Below are 15,425 nucleotides of genomic sequence, written 5' to 3'. Positions count from 1 at the left end.
TTTATAAGGTATTCATATATACAATTCCTAGCATAACTTTTAAGTAGATGTATTAGGATAATCATATTGGTATGAGTTGTTGAACCCACTTTTAAAATACGCATACGATATTAAATTTGGGTATTGGATTTTTTTCCCCATGAAACTGTTGATTTGGGGACCAATCCATGCAAGAACCTTGATTTTAGTAACTGGGGCTTCTAAGGTGGAAAAACTCGCCAAGTAGGCAAAGTAGCGTTCTTGAAGTAAATTCTGTGTCCCCTTTGAGCACCAAGGCAAGGGCCTCCCTCCAGCTGACTTGCACCAAGGGAAAAGAAAAGAGGAGTCATCTCTTCTAGATACATAAGGGGGTTCTGTTAACAACTGGGTTGCTCAGGGCTCTGTGTTGGCAATGGTTTTGGTCCCCTTTTCTGAGGCACAGGGCAGCTCTTTCTTTTCCAAGATGGCGGCCTGAGAATGGTCTGGAGGCGGCCCGAGTAGGTCGTCTCCGAACAAGCGAGTAACTAAAATGTTTCGTTCTCTCTTTTCACGACGGACAACACATGGGGCAGTTTCTACCCTTCAGAACGCAGAAAGGGCTTCTTCCGGAGCCCGCGATCTAGAACCTTTGCCAAGATGGTGGACGCGAGGCCGGGCAGGCGTCACCGTCCTTTACCAAGATGGCGGGGAGCGGCTTCCGGCCCGCGTTTCCCCAATCCTCTTCAAGAAGTCAGAGCAGAGGTGGCCACGGATAGCGTCTGAGCGCTGCCTGAGGAGTGAGTGGCTGCTGCCGAGCGCCGGGGCAGGGATTAGGTGGAGCTGCGGCAGCCTCCGCCCCCGTCAGGAGCTGGCAAGCGCTGTCACCTGTGGGGGCGCAAAAGTTACCGCCCCAAACCCTAAAGCAACACAGCACAACCTTTCCCCGAGTCACAAAAATCATAATATGTGTCGCACAAGGTAGGAAGTTCGGTCCGGGCAAAGCCCAAGCCCTTCGGACGCGGCGAGCTGGGGCAGGGGGCTGGGGCGGGCGTCTCCCGCGCGGACTCCCCTAGCCCCACGCCCCTCTCCTTGGGGACAGGCCACGTGTTTCCCTCGGACTGAGGGGGAGGCGCGTAACGGGAACAGCTGGAGGGAGTTAAATGCTGACATTTTAAAGCTGCGTGTGTTTTGTTTTGTTTGGAGGGGTAGGGGTCCCGTGGACACGAAAGGGTGGGCGACGCACTGAGTGGAGTGCAGCAAATGTCAATATTCGGGTGAGGGGCCTTCACGGGAAACTTGGACACTGGTCCTGGAGGGGGTAGAAGGAGAGGTCAGGAGTTTGCGGGGGAGGGAGGGCGTACTTTGCAAGCAACTTACTGTTTCGCTTGCAACTTGCTTTTAGGCCTGCCACCCCCTGCTTTCCTTAAAAATAATAATAAAAAGTGCAAAGAAATTCAGCACGCCGGAGGTTTTGCATTTGGCGTGCAACTTCCTTCAAGTGTGAGCGCGCTAGCAGGGAGGGAGGGGTGGGGGTTGAACTTGGCAGGCGGCGCCTCCTTCTGCCGCCGCCGCCGCCTCGCAGACTCGGGGAAGAGGGTGGGGGACGGTCGGAGCGCGGGGGAGGGTGGGTTCTGCTTTGCAACTTCTCTCCCGGTGGGAGAGCGCGACGGCGGCGGCGGCTGCAGACGGGGCCGCCCAGACGATGCAGCGGTGGGGGACCTGCCGGCACGCGACTACCTCCGAGTCGAGAGTATGTACGCACCGACCCCCTCTTCTGCCCTCCCTTCCTTAAGCCTCCCCAGAGGGCGTGTCTGGCTGTCCGGCCCCGAGCGCTGCCGAGACGCTGCGGCACCGTTTCCTTGCAACCCTCGTAAGCCCCGTGCTAAGTGACACACTTCGCGCAACTCGGCTCCGAGGCGGCGGCGCGGACCACTCCCGCGGCCCTGCTGCGGGCCGCGCCCCGGCCCCCCCGCCCCAGACAGCCCGCTGTCACCCGCAGGGGCGCTGACGGCGCTTGCCGCCGAGGGACTGGGCCAGCTCCGGAGTGGGTCGGGAGTCGCGGAGCTGGGCGGGGGCGGGAAGGAGGCAGCGAGAAGAGAAACTAGAGAAACTCGGCTTCCCTCCCAAGCGCGCCCCAGAGAGACCAGGTTGGCCGCTGCCGCCGCCTCTCCCTTTTCTCGGGGGGTGGGGGCGCGAGAAGTCCCGCGCGCTCGGGGAGGGGGGGCGGCGGCCGGCCGCTAGGGTCGGGGCAATGCCGGGGGTCGGGGGCGTTCAGGCGCCGTCGGGGCCGGGGTGGCGGGGGCTAGCGCGGAGGGCGTGGGGGCGGGGGCTGCGGCCGCCCCTGCAGTTGCCGAGCTTCGCCAACAGGTTGCACCGTTCCCCGCCGCCGCGCGGCCCCTCGGGCGGGGAGCGGCCGGGGGTGGAGTGGGAGCGCGTGTGTGTGCGAGTGTGTGCGCGCCGTGGCGCCGCCTCCGCCCGCCCCCCGATCGGTCCCGCTCGCTCGTCGCGGCCGGGCGGCCCTTTCGCGTGTCCGCGCTCCCTCCCTCCTCCGCCTCCTCCTCCATTTTGCGAGCTCGAGTCTGTGACTGGAGCCCGAGTCACTGCCCGCCCGTCGGGGACGGATTCTAGTGGGTGGAAGGAGACGCCACAGCCGGAGCAGCCGAAGCGGCGGGGCGCCGGGACTGAGGACGCGCGCCTGGGAGCCCGGCTCGCGGGGACTGGCAAGGGGCGGGGGGCTGGCTTGTCAGCCGGGAAATGGGAGACTTTCTCAAATAGGGGCTCTCCCCTCCCCCCCATGGAGAAGGGGGCGGCTGTTTACTTCCTTTTTTTAGAAAAAAAAAAAAATCTCTCCCTCCTGCTCCTCCTGCTTTCACACGCTAAGTTGTTTATCTCGGCTGCGGTGGGAGCTGCGGACGGTGGCGGGTGAGCAGCGCCTCTTCCAGAGGTAAGAGGTGGGGAAGGGCCGGGGCTCGCTCCCCCGAGGTGCGGGCCGGGGACGCGAGGCCGGCTCGGGGGCCGCGGCGGGAGCCTGCAAACTTTTATTAGCCTCGGGGAGTGGGGGTGGGGGCTGGTGAGGGCCGGGTGACGGTGACGAAAGGGCAGCGCGCGGGTGACAGCGCTGGCCTCTTCCTCTCCCTCGGCCGCGGTGCCCGGGTCGGGCTGAAGGGGGAGGAACCTGAGCTCGGTCCGAGCGGAGCCTCTCCGAGCTGCCCCGGCTTGCAGTGCTCCGCTTTCCGGGCGCGGAATTCTGGTTTCTCCACTCCCGGCGCCCCAAGTCCCCCCTCGGTGCCCTCCCAGGGGGCCGCCCAAACACCCGTCATTTTCCCTTTTTTTTTCTTCTTTTTCTTTTTCTTTTTTCTTTTTTACGGTGAACACCAAGCCGTGTCTGAATGCTCCTCGACCGAATACTTCCACTCCACCCTAGTGCGCCCGAGCGCGATCAGGGTTTCTGTCGAGGCTCCAGTGCGTCTCCTTTCTGGAGGGCGCGCAGGGATGTGTGTGTGTGTGTGTGTGTGTGTGTGCGCGCGCGCGCGCGCGCAGAGAGAGTGTGTGTGTGTGTGTGCGTGTACACACGCAGGGGGCTGACAGCCTGCAACTTGGAGACTTCGGCCAGGGCTGGCGTTATCTGGTAGAAGTGGGCGTGTCGGAGAAAGAACTCAACAGGTCTGGACACATTTCTTTTACCCTTGCACTTTTTTTCTCCCCCAGGAGAGGGTTTGTTCTTCCGTGCTTGGCATCATTGCGCGCCTGACGCTTCTAAGTGGTCCCTTTTAGAAAAAGACCTTCCCTAGCCGGAATCCTTCTGTGGTCAAGCGCTAGTTTGACGTTTGGGGCTGCAGGCTTGGTAACTGCCTCCTTGTAATACCACTTAAGACCCCTTGCCACGGTTCATTAAGGCCGGTGAATGTGACAGTTACTTGCAGTTTAAACTGGGGGATAAAGTGGTTTGAGAGATTGTTTCGGTTTTTTTTGAAGTATTGTTTTGGTTTCGAGTTGGAAGGCAGCTGTCAAAGCCGCGTGGAAATTCATTAGGCTCCATTTGATACCTTGTGTTTACAGATCCTTATCCGAGAAACACGGCGAAGGGGCGGGGAGATCGAGCAGTTTACCCTAAAGATGTGTAGGGGCAGGTCCCCAGCCCCGTCTCCACCTTCATCACACTGCACTTCCCGTGAGGGCCATTGAAGTTTATGCTTAAGGTCTCTCCGCACAGCAGAAGTTTCCTTCCATTGCATAGGATCTGACTGTAATGTCCCAGATCTACTTACCAAAGTCTTGGGCTGCCTGTTAATAACATCGTGATGAAAGACAATATACTAGCAACCCAAGACTCTCGAGAACAGCTTCCGAATTGGGATTGGTGAAGGTTTAGAACACGAGAAAATTATTCTGAGCATTTCATTGGGTATTATTTTATTTGCGTTTATATGAACGTGATTCCACAGTTGCTTTTTCTGTTTCAGTACCTCTTGATATGGAAAGGGAAAAAAATCTTAATTTAGGGATAAAATAGTGTTTCCTCCTGAAGGTCTTAAGCAATTTTGAAAAAAAGCTTCATTAGGAGTCTATTGTTTTGTAAGGGTTGAGAGAGTTATATTTGTTTTTAAGTAAGCTAAACTTGTAGCGAGAAGCTGCTGCACTTTCTTTTGCTTTTTAAAATCCAAATTTTAGTTGGCCTGTATAGAACATATTTCATTTCCTGTGTCCAAAATTTGAAGAAGGCAGGCACTTTGAAACAGACACATTTAGTAAGAAATAGGGGTTAAATATACATGTCCTTTTTATGGTATTGGAAGATGAGCAGATCGTCATTGTTTATTTAGTTATTTTTTTTTAATGTGCGTGGTTCATCCTAGATTGTACTGAAAGGTTTGGATGTGTGACTAGCAGGTAGGAGGCCAGTTTGGGAGCGATTTGAGAGAGAATTCTAACATAGTAATTAGCAAATTTTATGTGTATGGGTTCTCAGAAAAGCAAACAGCCTTGACTGATTGAAAGGAAGTAGGAATTTTAATGATCATACTCTTTTTAAATTAAATACTTTGACATCAGTTTGAACCTTTAGGATAATCAGATGTAATGAGTTATAATGTCTGTGATTAACAAAGTTACAGTTCTGTGAGTGGCAGGATGAATAGCCAAGCTTAGTTTGATACAATTTTGCCCTCCGCTGTGCAATTGAATTGCATTGTGCTTTTAAATGTGCCACACTGAATGGGGGCAGGGGATGCGGATTTTTTTATTCTGGAAGACAGAAGCTACTTTAAACAAGGAGTTAAGAGTCGGAGTTAACTAAAAGGTTCATTTAACTGGCTCTTACTAATCAGATCACTGAGATAATGTGACTTTATAGCTTATTATGTCTCCTCCACCTTTCTTTTTTTTTTTCTTTTTTCCCCCTGGTAGCTGATGATATTCTCTGATGGACTCCAAGGAATCATTAAGCCCCCCCAGTAAAGAAGAAATCTCTAGCAGTGTGCTTGGTCGGGAGAGGGGAAATGTGATGGACTTCTATAAAACCCTAAGGGGAGGAGCTTCTGTGAAGGTTTCTGCATCTTCACCGTCACTGGCTGCTGTTTCTCAGTCAGACTCCAAGCAGCAAAGACTTTTGGTGGATTTTCCAAAAGGCTCAGGAAGCAATGCACAGCAGCCGGATCTGTCCAAGGCAGTTTCGCTGTCAATGGGACTGTATATGGGAGAGACAGAAACAAAAGTAATGGGAAATGAGCTGGGATTCCCACAGCAGGGCCAAATCAGCCTTTCCTCTGGGGAAACAGACTTTCAGCTTCTGGAAGAAAGCATCGCAAACCTCAATAGGTCGACCAGTGTTCCCGAGAACCCCAAGAGCTCAGCGACTGTTGCTGTTGCCGCTGCCCCCACAGAGAAGGAGTTTCCAAAAACACTCTCTGATGTCTCTTCAGAACAGCAAAATTTGAAGGGCCAGACTGGCACCACCGGGGGCAATGTGAAGTTGTATACCACAGACCAAAGCACCTTTGACATTTGGAGGAAAAAACTCCAGGATTTGGAATTTTCTTCTGGGTCCCCAGATAAAGAGACAAGTGAGAGTCCTTGGAGATCAGACCTCTTGATAGATGAAAACTGTTTGCTTTCTCCTTTGGCAGGAGAGGATGATCCATTCCTTTTGGAAGGAAACTCGAATGAGGACTGTAAGCCTCTCGTTTTACCGGACACTAAACCTAAAATTAAGGATAATGGAGATCTGATCTTATCAAGCCCCAACAGTGTGTCCCTGCCCCAAGTGAAAACAGAAAAAGAAGATTTCATTGAACTCTGCACCCCTGGGGTAATTAAGCAGGAGAAACTGGGCCCAGTTTATTGTCAGGCAAGCTTTTCTGGGGCAAATATAATTGGTAATAAAATGTCTGCCATTTCTGTTCATGGCGTGAGTACCTCTGGGGGCCAGATGTACCACTATGACATGAATACCGCATCCCTTTCGCAACAACAGGATCAGAAGCCTATTTTCAATGTCATTCCACCAATTCCTGTTGGTTCAGAAAATTGGAATAGGTGTCAAGCATCTGGAGATGACAACTTGGCTTCCTTGGGGACTTTGAACTTCCCTGGCCGATCGGTGTTTTCTAATGGCTATTCAAGGTAAGCCAGATGGTTTTCTGTCTCTTCGGAATGGACGTAAGATGGATGGATAGACTTCAGTATTCAACAATTTGTGTTTGTCTTCCAACGACTCCTGTGCTTTTTTCGTGTGACTAAATTTTAAGTGGTCCTTTGAAAGTAGGTGGTCTTTCAATCATGCCTAAGTGATGTATCTGTATATAAGCATTTCAACTTTTCTTTGAAGTAATGGCATCCGGTATCCCACTGGCCGGTAGTGGAAGATTTTATTTAAAAAATTCTAAACAATTTTGCTCATTAACAGGTATCTTAAGTAAAAATTACATAAACTTAAGAGGGCTTTCATATGTAATATTTGTGTGTGCTTTGAAGTACGCTGTTATGTTAGAGTAAAATGTACCCTTGATATTTCACAAAATCAAAAGTTGTGCTCTGGGTTTGTACACTTGTAAAATAGTAGCTTGAGGAGATCTAAGGGTTAAAATTAGAAGATTTAACAATGAGCCTTTTCTCCAGACTGAAGCTTCTGTGGAGGAATTTGAGTTTGGAGATTGCTAAAGCAGTGAGCAGTGTACCTGACCGTAGCCCTAGAGGTGGGACTGCTGTTCAGCCTTCTTAAGAAAGGAATTGGTGCCAAAATGGTGCAAAACAAAACCTCCCTTTCCAGAGAGTTCCTCCAAGTTCTCAAAGAGACACCTGATGGCTTCAATTCTCAGCTGTCATTTGATTTGTTCCCCTTTTTTCCTCAGACATTTATAAGTATACTGACATTTCCTTTTGACCTCAAAAAGGTCTCTTAAAATGAAATTAACAGGAAAACGTTCTAAACTGAGATGGATCTATTGATAGGGGTTAAGGTCTCTATCCTGTATCCCTGTCCCCAATTCAGATTGTATGTCACATTTTAGGTGTGAAGGAAATAAAAGAATGTGATTGTAGAGACACGGGATTGATTAATCAGTGGTGTGTTTTGTTTTGTTTTGTTTTGTTTGAAAGGCAGAGTAGACAGTGATTTACTTGGACATGAGCCTTTCAAGGTTTTTTGTTTTGTTTTTTGTTTTTTTAATGTTGGTGGTTTTCTTTGTTCCTAATTAGTCATTGAAGATTTTATTTAAAACTCTCTTTAAAACACTTTTTCTGTTAAAGATCTATCTTAACAATGGTGTTTGTCTCTTTTCTATCCTCTTGAAGGAGGAAGGTTTTCTCGTTGGGGAAAAAATTCAGACCTAGATTTAGGCTAGGTTCTATTCCTTTAAGAGGCTCACTTGGTTCTTGTATGCCTTCATGTAAACTGCCTACTAATCTATTGTGTAAATAATCTTTCCTTTAGAATACCACTTCAACTTTTTGTTGTCATTCTGAATGGAAGGCTTAACAGGTTTTCAGTAAGGAAATTTGAGATATTTCTTAATGCGTTAGTTGTGTCTAAATGTTAAAAGACATGCTGTGTTTTAAATTTTTCAGTATCAAAATTTTGGGAATGTAATTAATGATTCGGGGTGCTTGGTTGTCTTAAAGAGTGCTGTTGATTTGACTAAGTTATCTGTAGGAAACTATTACTGAATTATAAAATGTAATTGTACAAAGAAGCATAATATATCTTAGGAAACTCTTGGGGATTATTAATGCATTTTGTTCTAGCAATTACCACAGTACTGTTTTCATTTTTCTTACTGTAAAAAAACATAGAACAAGACTTACCGATTTTTCATTAATAGTGAATTTTCATTAAGCCTTGTAAACTCTGGGGTCTGGAGCATAAGTCTTAGATGAACATAGGTGACTTTAAATCATTAAATATCATTTTAATGCCTTTTATAGGAATTTATGACATGTAAAGTGCCTTCACTTATTTTTAATTTGAGCCTCATGACAACCTTATGGCGATTAGCAAAGGAGTGATGATGTGGTTCTTTTGAGATTCTTTAATAACCATTGAAATGATTATTTTTATGCTGGTGTGTGATTTGTAATTACAACCAGTAGTTTGTGTCCTAATGAAAAGGTGTCATATACAGGATAATTGGCTAACATTTGAAAACTTTATACCTTACGGCATTAACTTAACACGGGGAACTGTGATTACCCAGAACAAAGCTTCTTCCAAGTAAATTCAAACAATGTTTCTTTTCTCACCATCACTGAAATAGTCTATTGTTTGCAAACAACAGCCCTGATATAACTAAAATTGGTTGCTTTCTCTCCTCTATATGTTACATGGTTCTGGCCAAACAGTGAGCAGTGACCCAAGTGATGAACAGGTTGAGATCACAACTGTAGTGAATCCTGACTTTCTGACTTTAGGTATAAAAATGCTGTATGCCACTAATAACTTGACTTGCATTCCTTTTTAATTAAAAAAAAAAAGCATGAATTGACTTTTTAAGATGTCACTTAAAATTGCTTTTTCTCAAAATGCTTTAAAAAATATGTTTTATACTCTGTTTTGCCAGGGGCAGTCACTCCTAATGTGTCAACATAGTTTAATATCCAGTTCACATTTGTTTGTAAAATTATGACTATCCTGACTGAGCGTAGTCAATCAAGTATTTTCTTTTTAAGAATTACGTTCCTTCAGTGATAGTGGAACAGGAGAAAACCTAGTGACATTCAAAGATACTCTTTAAGTAAAACAAACTAGCGTTACTAACTGAAATCGCTTCTTACATACTGAAATTAGACAAATTGAGCATACACTTGTAATGCTGATGAAAACACATTTCTGCATAATTTGATTTTCAGCATTGTTTCACTTACACATTAATGGTGAAACTTCTGAAGAGAGGCAGGGGAGTGAATGGTTATAGGTGGAATTAGAGTTTTTATTGGGATTATGTTGAAACTTGAGTGTTAAAAAGTTGACCATTTTTTTGAGGGTTAAGATTATTGAAGAGAGAGAATGATGGAGGATTAATTTGTAAACTCAGGCTTAGGGACAATTTAGGGCTCTAATTTACAAAGCTCTGAAAATTTATGTAGATTGTAACATCTCTTTTAATTGCATCTGCGTCCAGTTGTATTTACATAATAATATTGAAGATCTGTGCACAGGTTGAGTGAAGCAAATTCTGCCCCTTTCTCTTTTTTTCCTATGAATGCCGTGCTGCATGTTTTCTCAGAGAAGGGACATAAGGAAGAGATTTTGTTTTGGTTATGATTTACTCCTTTTTTAATGGATACTTGGTTTACTTCCTATCTTCTGTTTTTCTTATCCTTATGAAAGTTCTGGCGGTGAGCATTTCATGGTCTTTTTTGGTTTTAATATTTACAATATTTACTCATAGAATTTGATTCCTGTACGTTAAAGGAGATTTGCTTTAGGTGTTTACATATTTATTTTTAGCTTTATGATAAAAATCTTTTTCTTTTTTTTTTTTTTTTTAACGCTGTACTTTGTTATGGCTGTCTTAGTAAAAGAAAAAGATAAAACACACTGTGTATTCAGGTGTGTCAGTTTAGTGTGGAAGGCCTCAGATACAGAAATGTGTGATTAGCATGTGGTGAGGTTTTACTGAAATAACTTCTTATGATGTTTCTTCGGCCATTCCATTATGTTTGTACAGTTGCTGACATAATTTGTATTGTGATGCTGTTTTGGTTGTGTCTATGGCTGTAACAGATACTTGAGTCAAACACCTTGAAATACATCATTGAATGTTTATACATTTTATGAAAAACTTGCTCTAAAACATACCTTGCATAAATGTAGGTTAAGTGCAAATTGTATTAAAAATGAAATTCGTATGTGGGTGGAGATTACTGTAGGGGCCTTTTGAGATTTTAGTGGAGAGATTGGATCAAAAGGGTTTATTTTAGTATGAGTACCTAATGTGAAAGAGCATCTGTATTAATTGGTTGGTTATATAAGTCTTAATCCACTCTGGCCTGCAGGTGATTGAAGTAGCCTAGTTGTTAGGAAATCTTAATTTACATTAGATTTACCGTAAGTCTGGGGCATATTTCTTAAAACATATTTTTTCTCACTTTAAAAGATTACACCTAATTTTAATTTTAATTAGCACCCTGGTAATTGTATAACGTAGTATTTACAGGTATTTGGCAAATTAATGGACACCTGCTTCCATATTTCTGAGTCCTGTAAAACATATATTGGTGAAGTGTGTTGCATAAGAGTTTTCAAGAAGTATTTTGTTGAACTAAACTGTAAATGAAAAAATACAAATTCCTGATTATTGAACCTTACAGAAGAGTTTAAAAGCCCCTGCTTTCCTTGTCTCTGTAGTTTCAGAGATCCAACTGCTCTTTTCTTCTGGTTTATTCATTTAAAGAAAGAAAAGGTCCATTTTCCCTTTGAATTGTGTGTGATCATTTCTATGCTGAACTGGATTAGAATATGACTTTTAATGGTGATTTTTACCTTCATTTCACACATTAAGGTGCATATTTTAGAAAATATACGCTGTTGACTTTATTCCTAACTGTCCTCACAAATGTCCCTTGAATGCAGGATTTCCCATGGAGTTTGTGAATTAATGGGGTTGGGGGTGGGGGGGGGCAGGAGAGGGAGGATCAGAAGAAGTGTGGAATGTGGAGGCTAAGTTTAGAAGTATCAGGAACGATTTTGAAAACCAGAAGTTTGTATCAATTGTCATGAAATTCAGAGAACTAAAAAGGAGAAATCTGGGGTTGTGTTTATGTACAAGGGAGGGCACTAATCAGAATTATAATTTAGCTTCTTTTATTTGAGGTAGAACTCTGGAGCCAAGTATAGCAATATAGCCCTAACTCTTTAAGGGTTACTTTATTGTCTTTTGCTGTGCTTTATTACCAAAAAAAAAAAAAAAAAAAAAAGGTATGGAGTAGACATTTTAGTTCCATTTACATTATTCCAGCTAAGATCAAGTCCATATTTGTCCCGTTTTTATTTAATCTCTTTAATCAATGAAAATCTAGTTACTACAATAGAGTTGAAATAATGATGATCTTAGGTTGATGAAACCACTTTGTATTTACTAGTACACTTTTACATTCACTGTCATCTGATAAGGGATGCAACCCTTTGTTTTAGTAATGTACTTTCAGGGGCTGTGTGTTTTTCTGCTGGAATATTGAGGAAATTAAATTCTTATTCAACAGTACATAGATAGAATAAATTATGGGGTTTTGCAATTGCTAAATAGTCATTTAAACTATTTATATTGCAAATATAGTCCTTAAAGCTAATTATTTTGAATGGAAGTGTGTCATCCCCTAATTTTATTTCTTGGCTAATTTAAATATTAATATGTTATCTTGGTAGAGCTGCATGTTTTAAACATACTTTTCCAGAGTAACTCAAATATTAATTTTTATTGCTTTCAAATACTTTTTGAGCCAGTTTCAAAATATTATAAGATTGATAGTGTTTAATAATGCAGTAAATTTAGGCAAAGTACCTCTTTATTTTAGAATTCTTTTAAAAGTTCATGGTATAAGGCACCAAATATATACACACACGTGTATGTATATATGGTAAGAGAAAGGTTTAATGATGATTAGTTGCAGATGTTTATTTAGCACTATTGTCTTACATGAAGTTTTATTTTTTAAGTTTATTTTGAGAGAGAGCAAGAGAGTGGGGGGGGGCAGAGAGAGAGAGGGAGAGGAAGAATCTCAAGCAGGCTCTGCGCTAATAGGGGTTCAAACTAATGAACTGTGAGATCATGACCAGAGCCGAAATGAAGAGTCAGATGCTTACCGGACTGAGCAACCCAGGTGCCCCAGGAAATTTTATTTTTATAATTAACGTTTTGGCATTCAACTTGAGTATGCCATATTTATAACATAGTTTGTTGCAATAAATGTTACTTTTGTCCATTTTTATAATAAATAGAGCCTCTATTCTAGTTGTTTTCGTAATTATCCATAGTATTTAACTGACTATTCTGAAAACATATTTGATAGCCAACTTTTTAAAGCTGTTGTGAAATGGCATCTAGTTCATGATTTATTATTTCATGCTATTGGGGCAATGCAGTGACTTGTGACCTTGTGGTCATCACATGTCAAACATTAAAGCTCTACCAGTTTGTTATGGACAGACTTTGTTATTGTTGTTTTCATGTTCTGTTGTTTTGTTTTGTAATTATTGGGGATTAGGGCCTCTTTAATTTTAAGATGACTTAAATTGCATTTTTGTGGCTTAAAAAAAAAAACACTCAAATTCCTTTCAATTTGATTGCATTATTTAGTGATAGAAATCGTGGAAAAGAACTAGACTTAGAATGAGAAGACTTGAATTCTGAGGCTGAGCAGAGCCAGTCTTTGACCTCTAGTGATTAGATATTGTGGAGTCAAAGTACTTTCCCTATAATTACATATGAATTATTTTCATAACATGCGTGTGTGTGTTTCTGTTTCTAAAATTCTACATTCCTCTTAACCGATCACCGTGGGTAGGGAATAGTGCACTAAATTTGGTCATTTGATTTTTTGTGTTTACTGTCATGTACAAGACGAAAAATGGACTTGGATTTGGTATTTTTGTAAGAAATAATGTCAGTGGTGGTGAAGAGAAAATACTGTGTCAGTACTGTTGTCGGTTGTGCTAGAAAGGTGGGGCTCTTGAGTTCTCCGAGCTTGTTTTATGTGTTGGGTACAGTGATTTTAGATTAGAGCTTAAAGGCTCTTGAGAGCTCATCTGCTCCCACACTCTTTTTTTTTCCAGATGAGGAAATGAGACCCATAGGAAATGTCTAGAGATACATCGCAGAAATAGTTGTGTTGCTGGGAGGACTATCCTAATTCTCAGTTGTCTGAGTTCCCTCGCAGGCTTCTCTTAACATCCGGTCTCTAGTTCTAGAGACGTGACACTTAATACAGATTAGCCAGGTGTTTTATAAGAGTTGCTGTGAATCACCTAGCTCGGCTTTGAAAAAATGTACACTATCCATATTCTTAACTATTTTTTAACTCTCTTCTCTGCCATCGGTGATGAGCATGGATGATGTGGCAGCACCATGCTAAGGGCTTCATATACGTTCATCTCATTTAAACCTCTGAGCAACCCGTGGAAGTTTGTAATTGTAGTTTCTGTATTAAATTAATGATTGTGCCATTATCTATGTAGCGTGGAAGACCGGTGTTATTAACTTAATTTTACAGGTGGGAAAATGAGACATTGAGAGAGAAAAGAATAGTCAGAAAAACTTAATACTCATCTGAAGGGGAATGTTTAATACTGTGTAAGAAATTTCCCATGGGTCTTTAGGAGTTTTTATTTGTCATCTGTGACTCTTTAAACAATATATATAGGAGAAATGGGATCAAGCCTCTGCTCTCCTGTACGTATTTGTATAGTCATTTACAGCTTTCTGTCACACTTTCAGCTTCTGTAAAACAGTAAGAACACCCAGCATTTTTGCCTGACAGGATTTGTGCGTGGATGTTTACTTTGAAAATTAAAAAGTACTATAAAAATTCAAGGGAGGATTTTTAAAGCTCTGCCAAGTCTCCTGAGCTCAAACCAGCATGACCCTCATTGGCTAAGTACATGAGGACATCTGTGCCTGTGTTGGTATTTCCTATTCATCAGGCTCTAAGACTTTTACAGTGTCTGTGTGAGATCCTTAAAGGGTCATGGATCCCAATTTCATAAGGACTACTGTATTTAAAGCTTTCAAGGGCCAAGATAATTGTATTTACATTATTATTATTTTTAGTTTTAATTTTGTTTTTTTGTTAGCTTGTCAGTGCATTTTGTTAATTAGATAGGTCATTTAAATTTAATAGCATATTGATAACCTCAGCGACATTGTTAGGTTTTTATTAATAAATGGTAGAATGCCCCCTTGATATTTTATTATCTGGTATTCTTGTAAGATCAAGCATGTGAAGACTCATTAAAATTTCATTAAGAAACTTTAATTTTCCTGAAAATGAGAATGAAGTTATTAGCATTAATTTTTTTCACATTTGTTTAGCAAAGCTGTGTGAAAAGAGTTTCTGACTATATTGAATACCAGAATTTATCCTAAGTGCATAAATTTGGATTATGTAATTCACTTTGACTACAGTTAATAACTCTTTATTGATCAAGTGGTAAAACAAACAAATTTGATGGATTAAACCAAAGTTATAATTAACTTTTTTTATATCACAAAGAACCAAGTACAGAGACAAGTTAAATGGCAGTTTGAAAGGGTAAACATACCAGTGTAAAATATAACTTAAGTTCATAGGCAGCTTTTTTTAAGGGAAACATTAAAAAATTTAATTAGAACTTTATGTGGAATTTGTCATTTGGAATCCAGCTGAGTTGTGTTAAGGACAAAGTGTGACTATAAAATAGATTGATTTTTTTTTTAACAGAAAACCAAAATGAATGTTGTATTTGTAAGCTTCTACCTTTGAAGAGCGTATGTATTATTCCCCTTTTGAAATTGCCTTCAGACCCACCTTGTAAGCCATAAAGGAAAACTGGACTCATTACACTATGGTAATGCCTGAATGTTCTTTCTTAATCAGAAGATGTATTTATTCGTTAACTTGATCATTTACCTTTTACCTTATTTATGTGATTCCAAACGATTTCAGTATTTCCAGAAATTTAGAAATTTAATCTTCTCTCACATTATAACATTTGTTTTCATTGAGGTTATTTAAAAGAACCCATGTAGGTATTTCTATAGATGTTTAAATGTGTCTCAAATATCCCTGGCATAAATGCCTAGCTTCCCAAATGACCAGTCTGAAGTGGATGGTGCTCTGTGGTTAAGGTGTTTTGTTTTCTTTACAGTTAAGATTTGTTTTCTTTAAGCTATTCAAGAGCCTTCTATATTCTCTTCTGTTCTATTCTAACAGCTTCTATGTTCTCTTTTCTTGACATAGTACGAAAAAAAAAAGATATTACTCACCTGTAAGCCTGA

General features: G+C 42.2%; 1 protein-coding gene across 7 annotated transcripts in view; it reads left to right on the top strand.

Annotated features, from left to right (window-relative positions):
• Positions 1-868: 868 nt before the first annotated feature.
• The window catches only part of NR3C1 (nuclear receptor subfamily 3 group C member 1), a 117,757-nt gene continuing 103,200 nt past the window's right edge, over positions 869-15,425 (top strand). For 2 of the 7 annotated variants that reach the window (XM_047086403.1, XM_047086368.1), the window contains exons 1-2: positions 2,482-2,902; positions 5,365-6,579. In XM_047086403.1, coding sequence (XP_046942359.1) covers positions 5,381-6,579 — 1,199 coding nt within the window. In that variant the 5' untranslated portion in view covers positions 2,482-2,902; positions 5,365-5,380. Of the gene's footprint in view, positions 937-1,599; positions 1,709-1,899; positions 2,106-2,481; positions 2,903-3,598; positions 3,622-5,364; positions 6,580-15,425 lie in introns of those variants that run through there. The other 5 variants (XM_047086390.1, XM_047086373.1, XM_047086380.1 and 2 more) reach the window with 5 other exon arrangements.

This window comes from Lynx rufus, unplaced genomic scaffold (genome assembly GCF_022079265.1).
Source record: "Lynx rufus isolate CCGP_SWC_20201006 ecotype Redwood Valley unplaced genomic scaffold, mLynRuf1.p SCAF_1, whole genome shotgun sequence".
NCBI lineage: Eukaryota > Metazoa > Chordata > Mammalia > Carnivora > Felidae > Lynx > Lynx rufus.
This window is presented reverse-complemented; position numbering and strand designations above follow the sequence as displayed.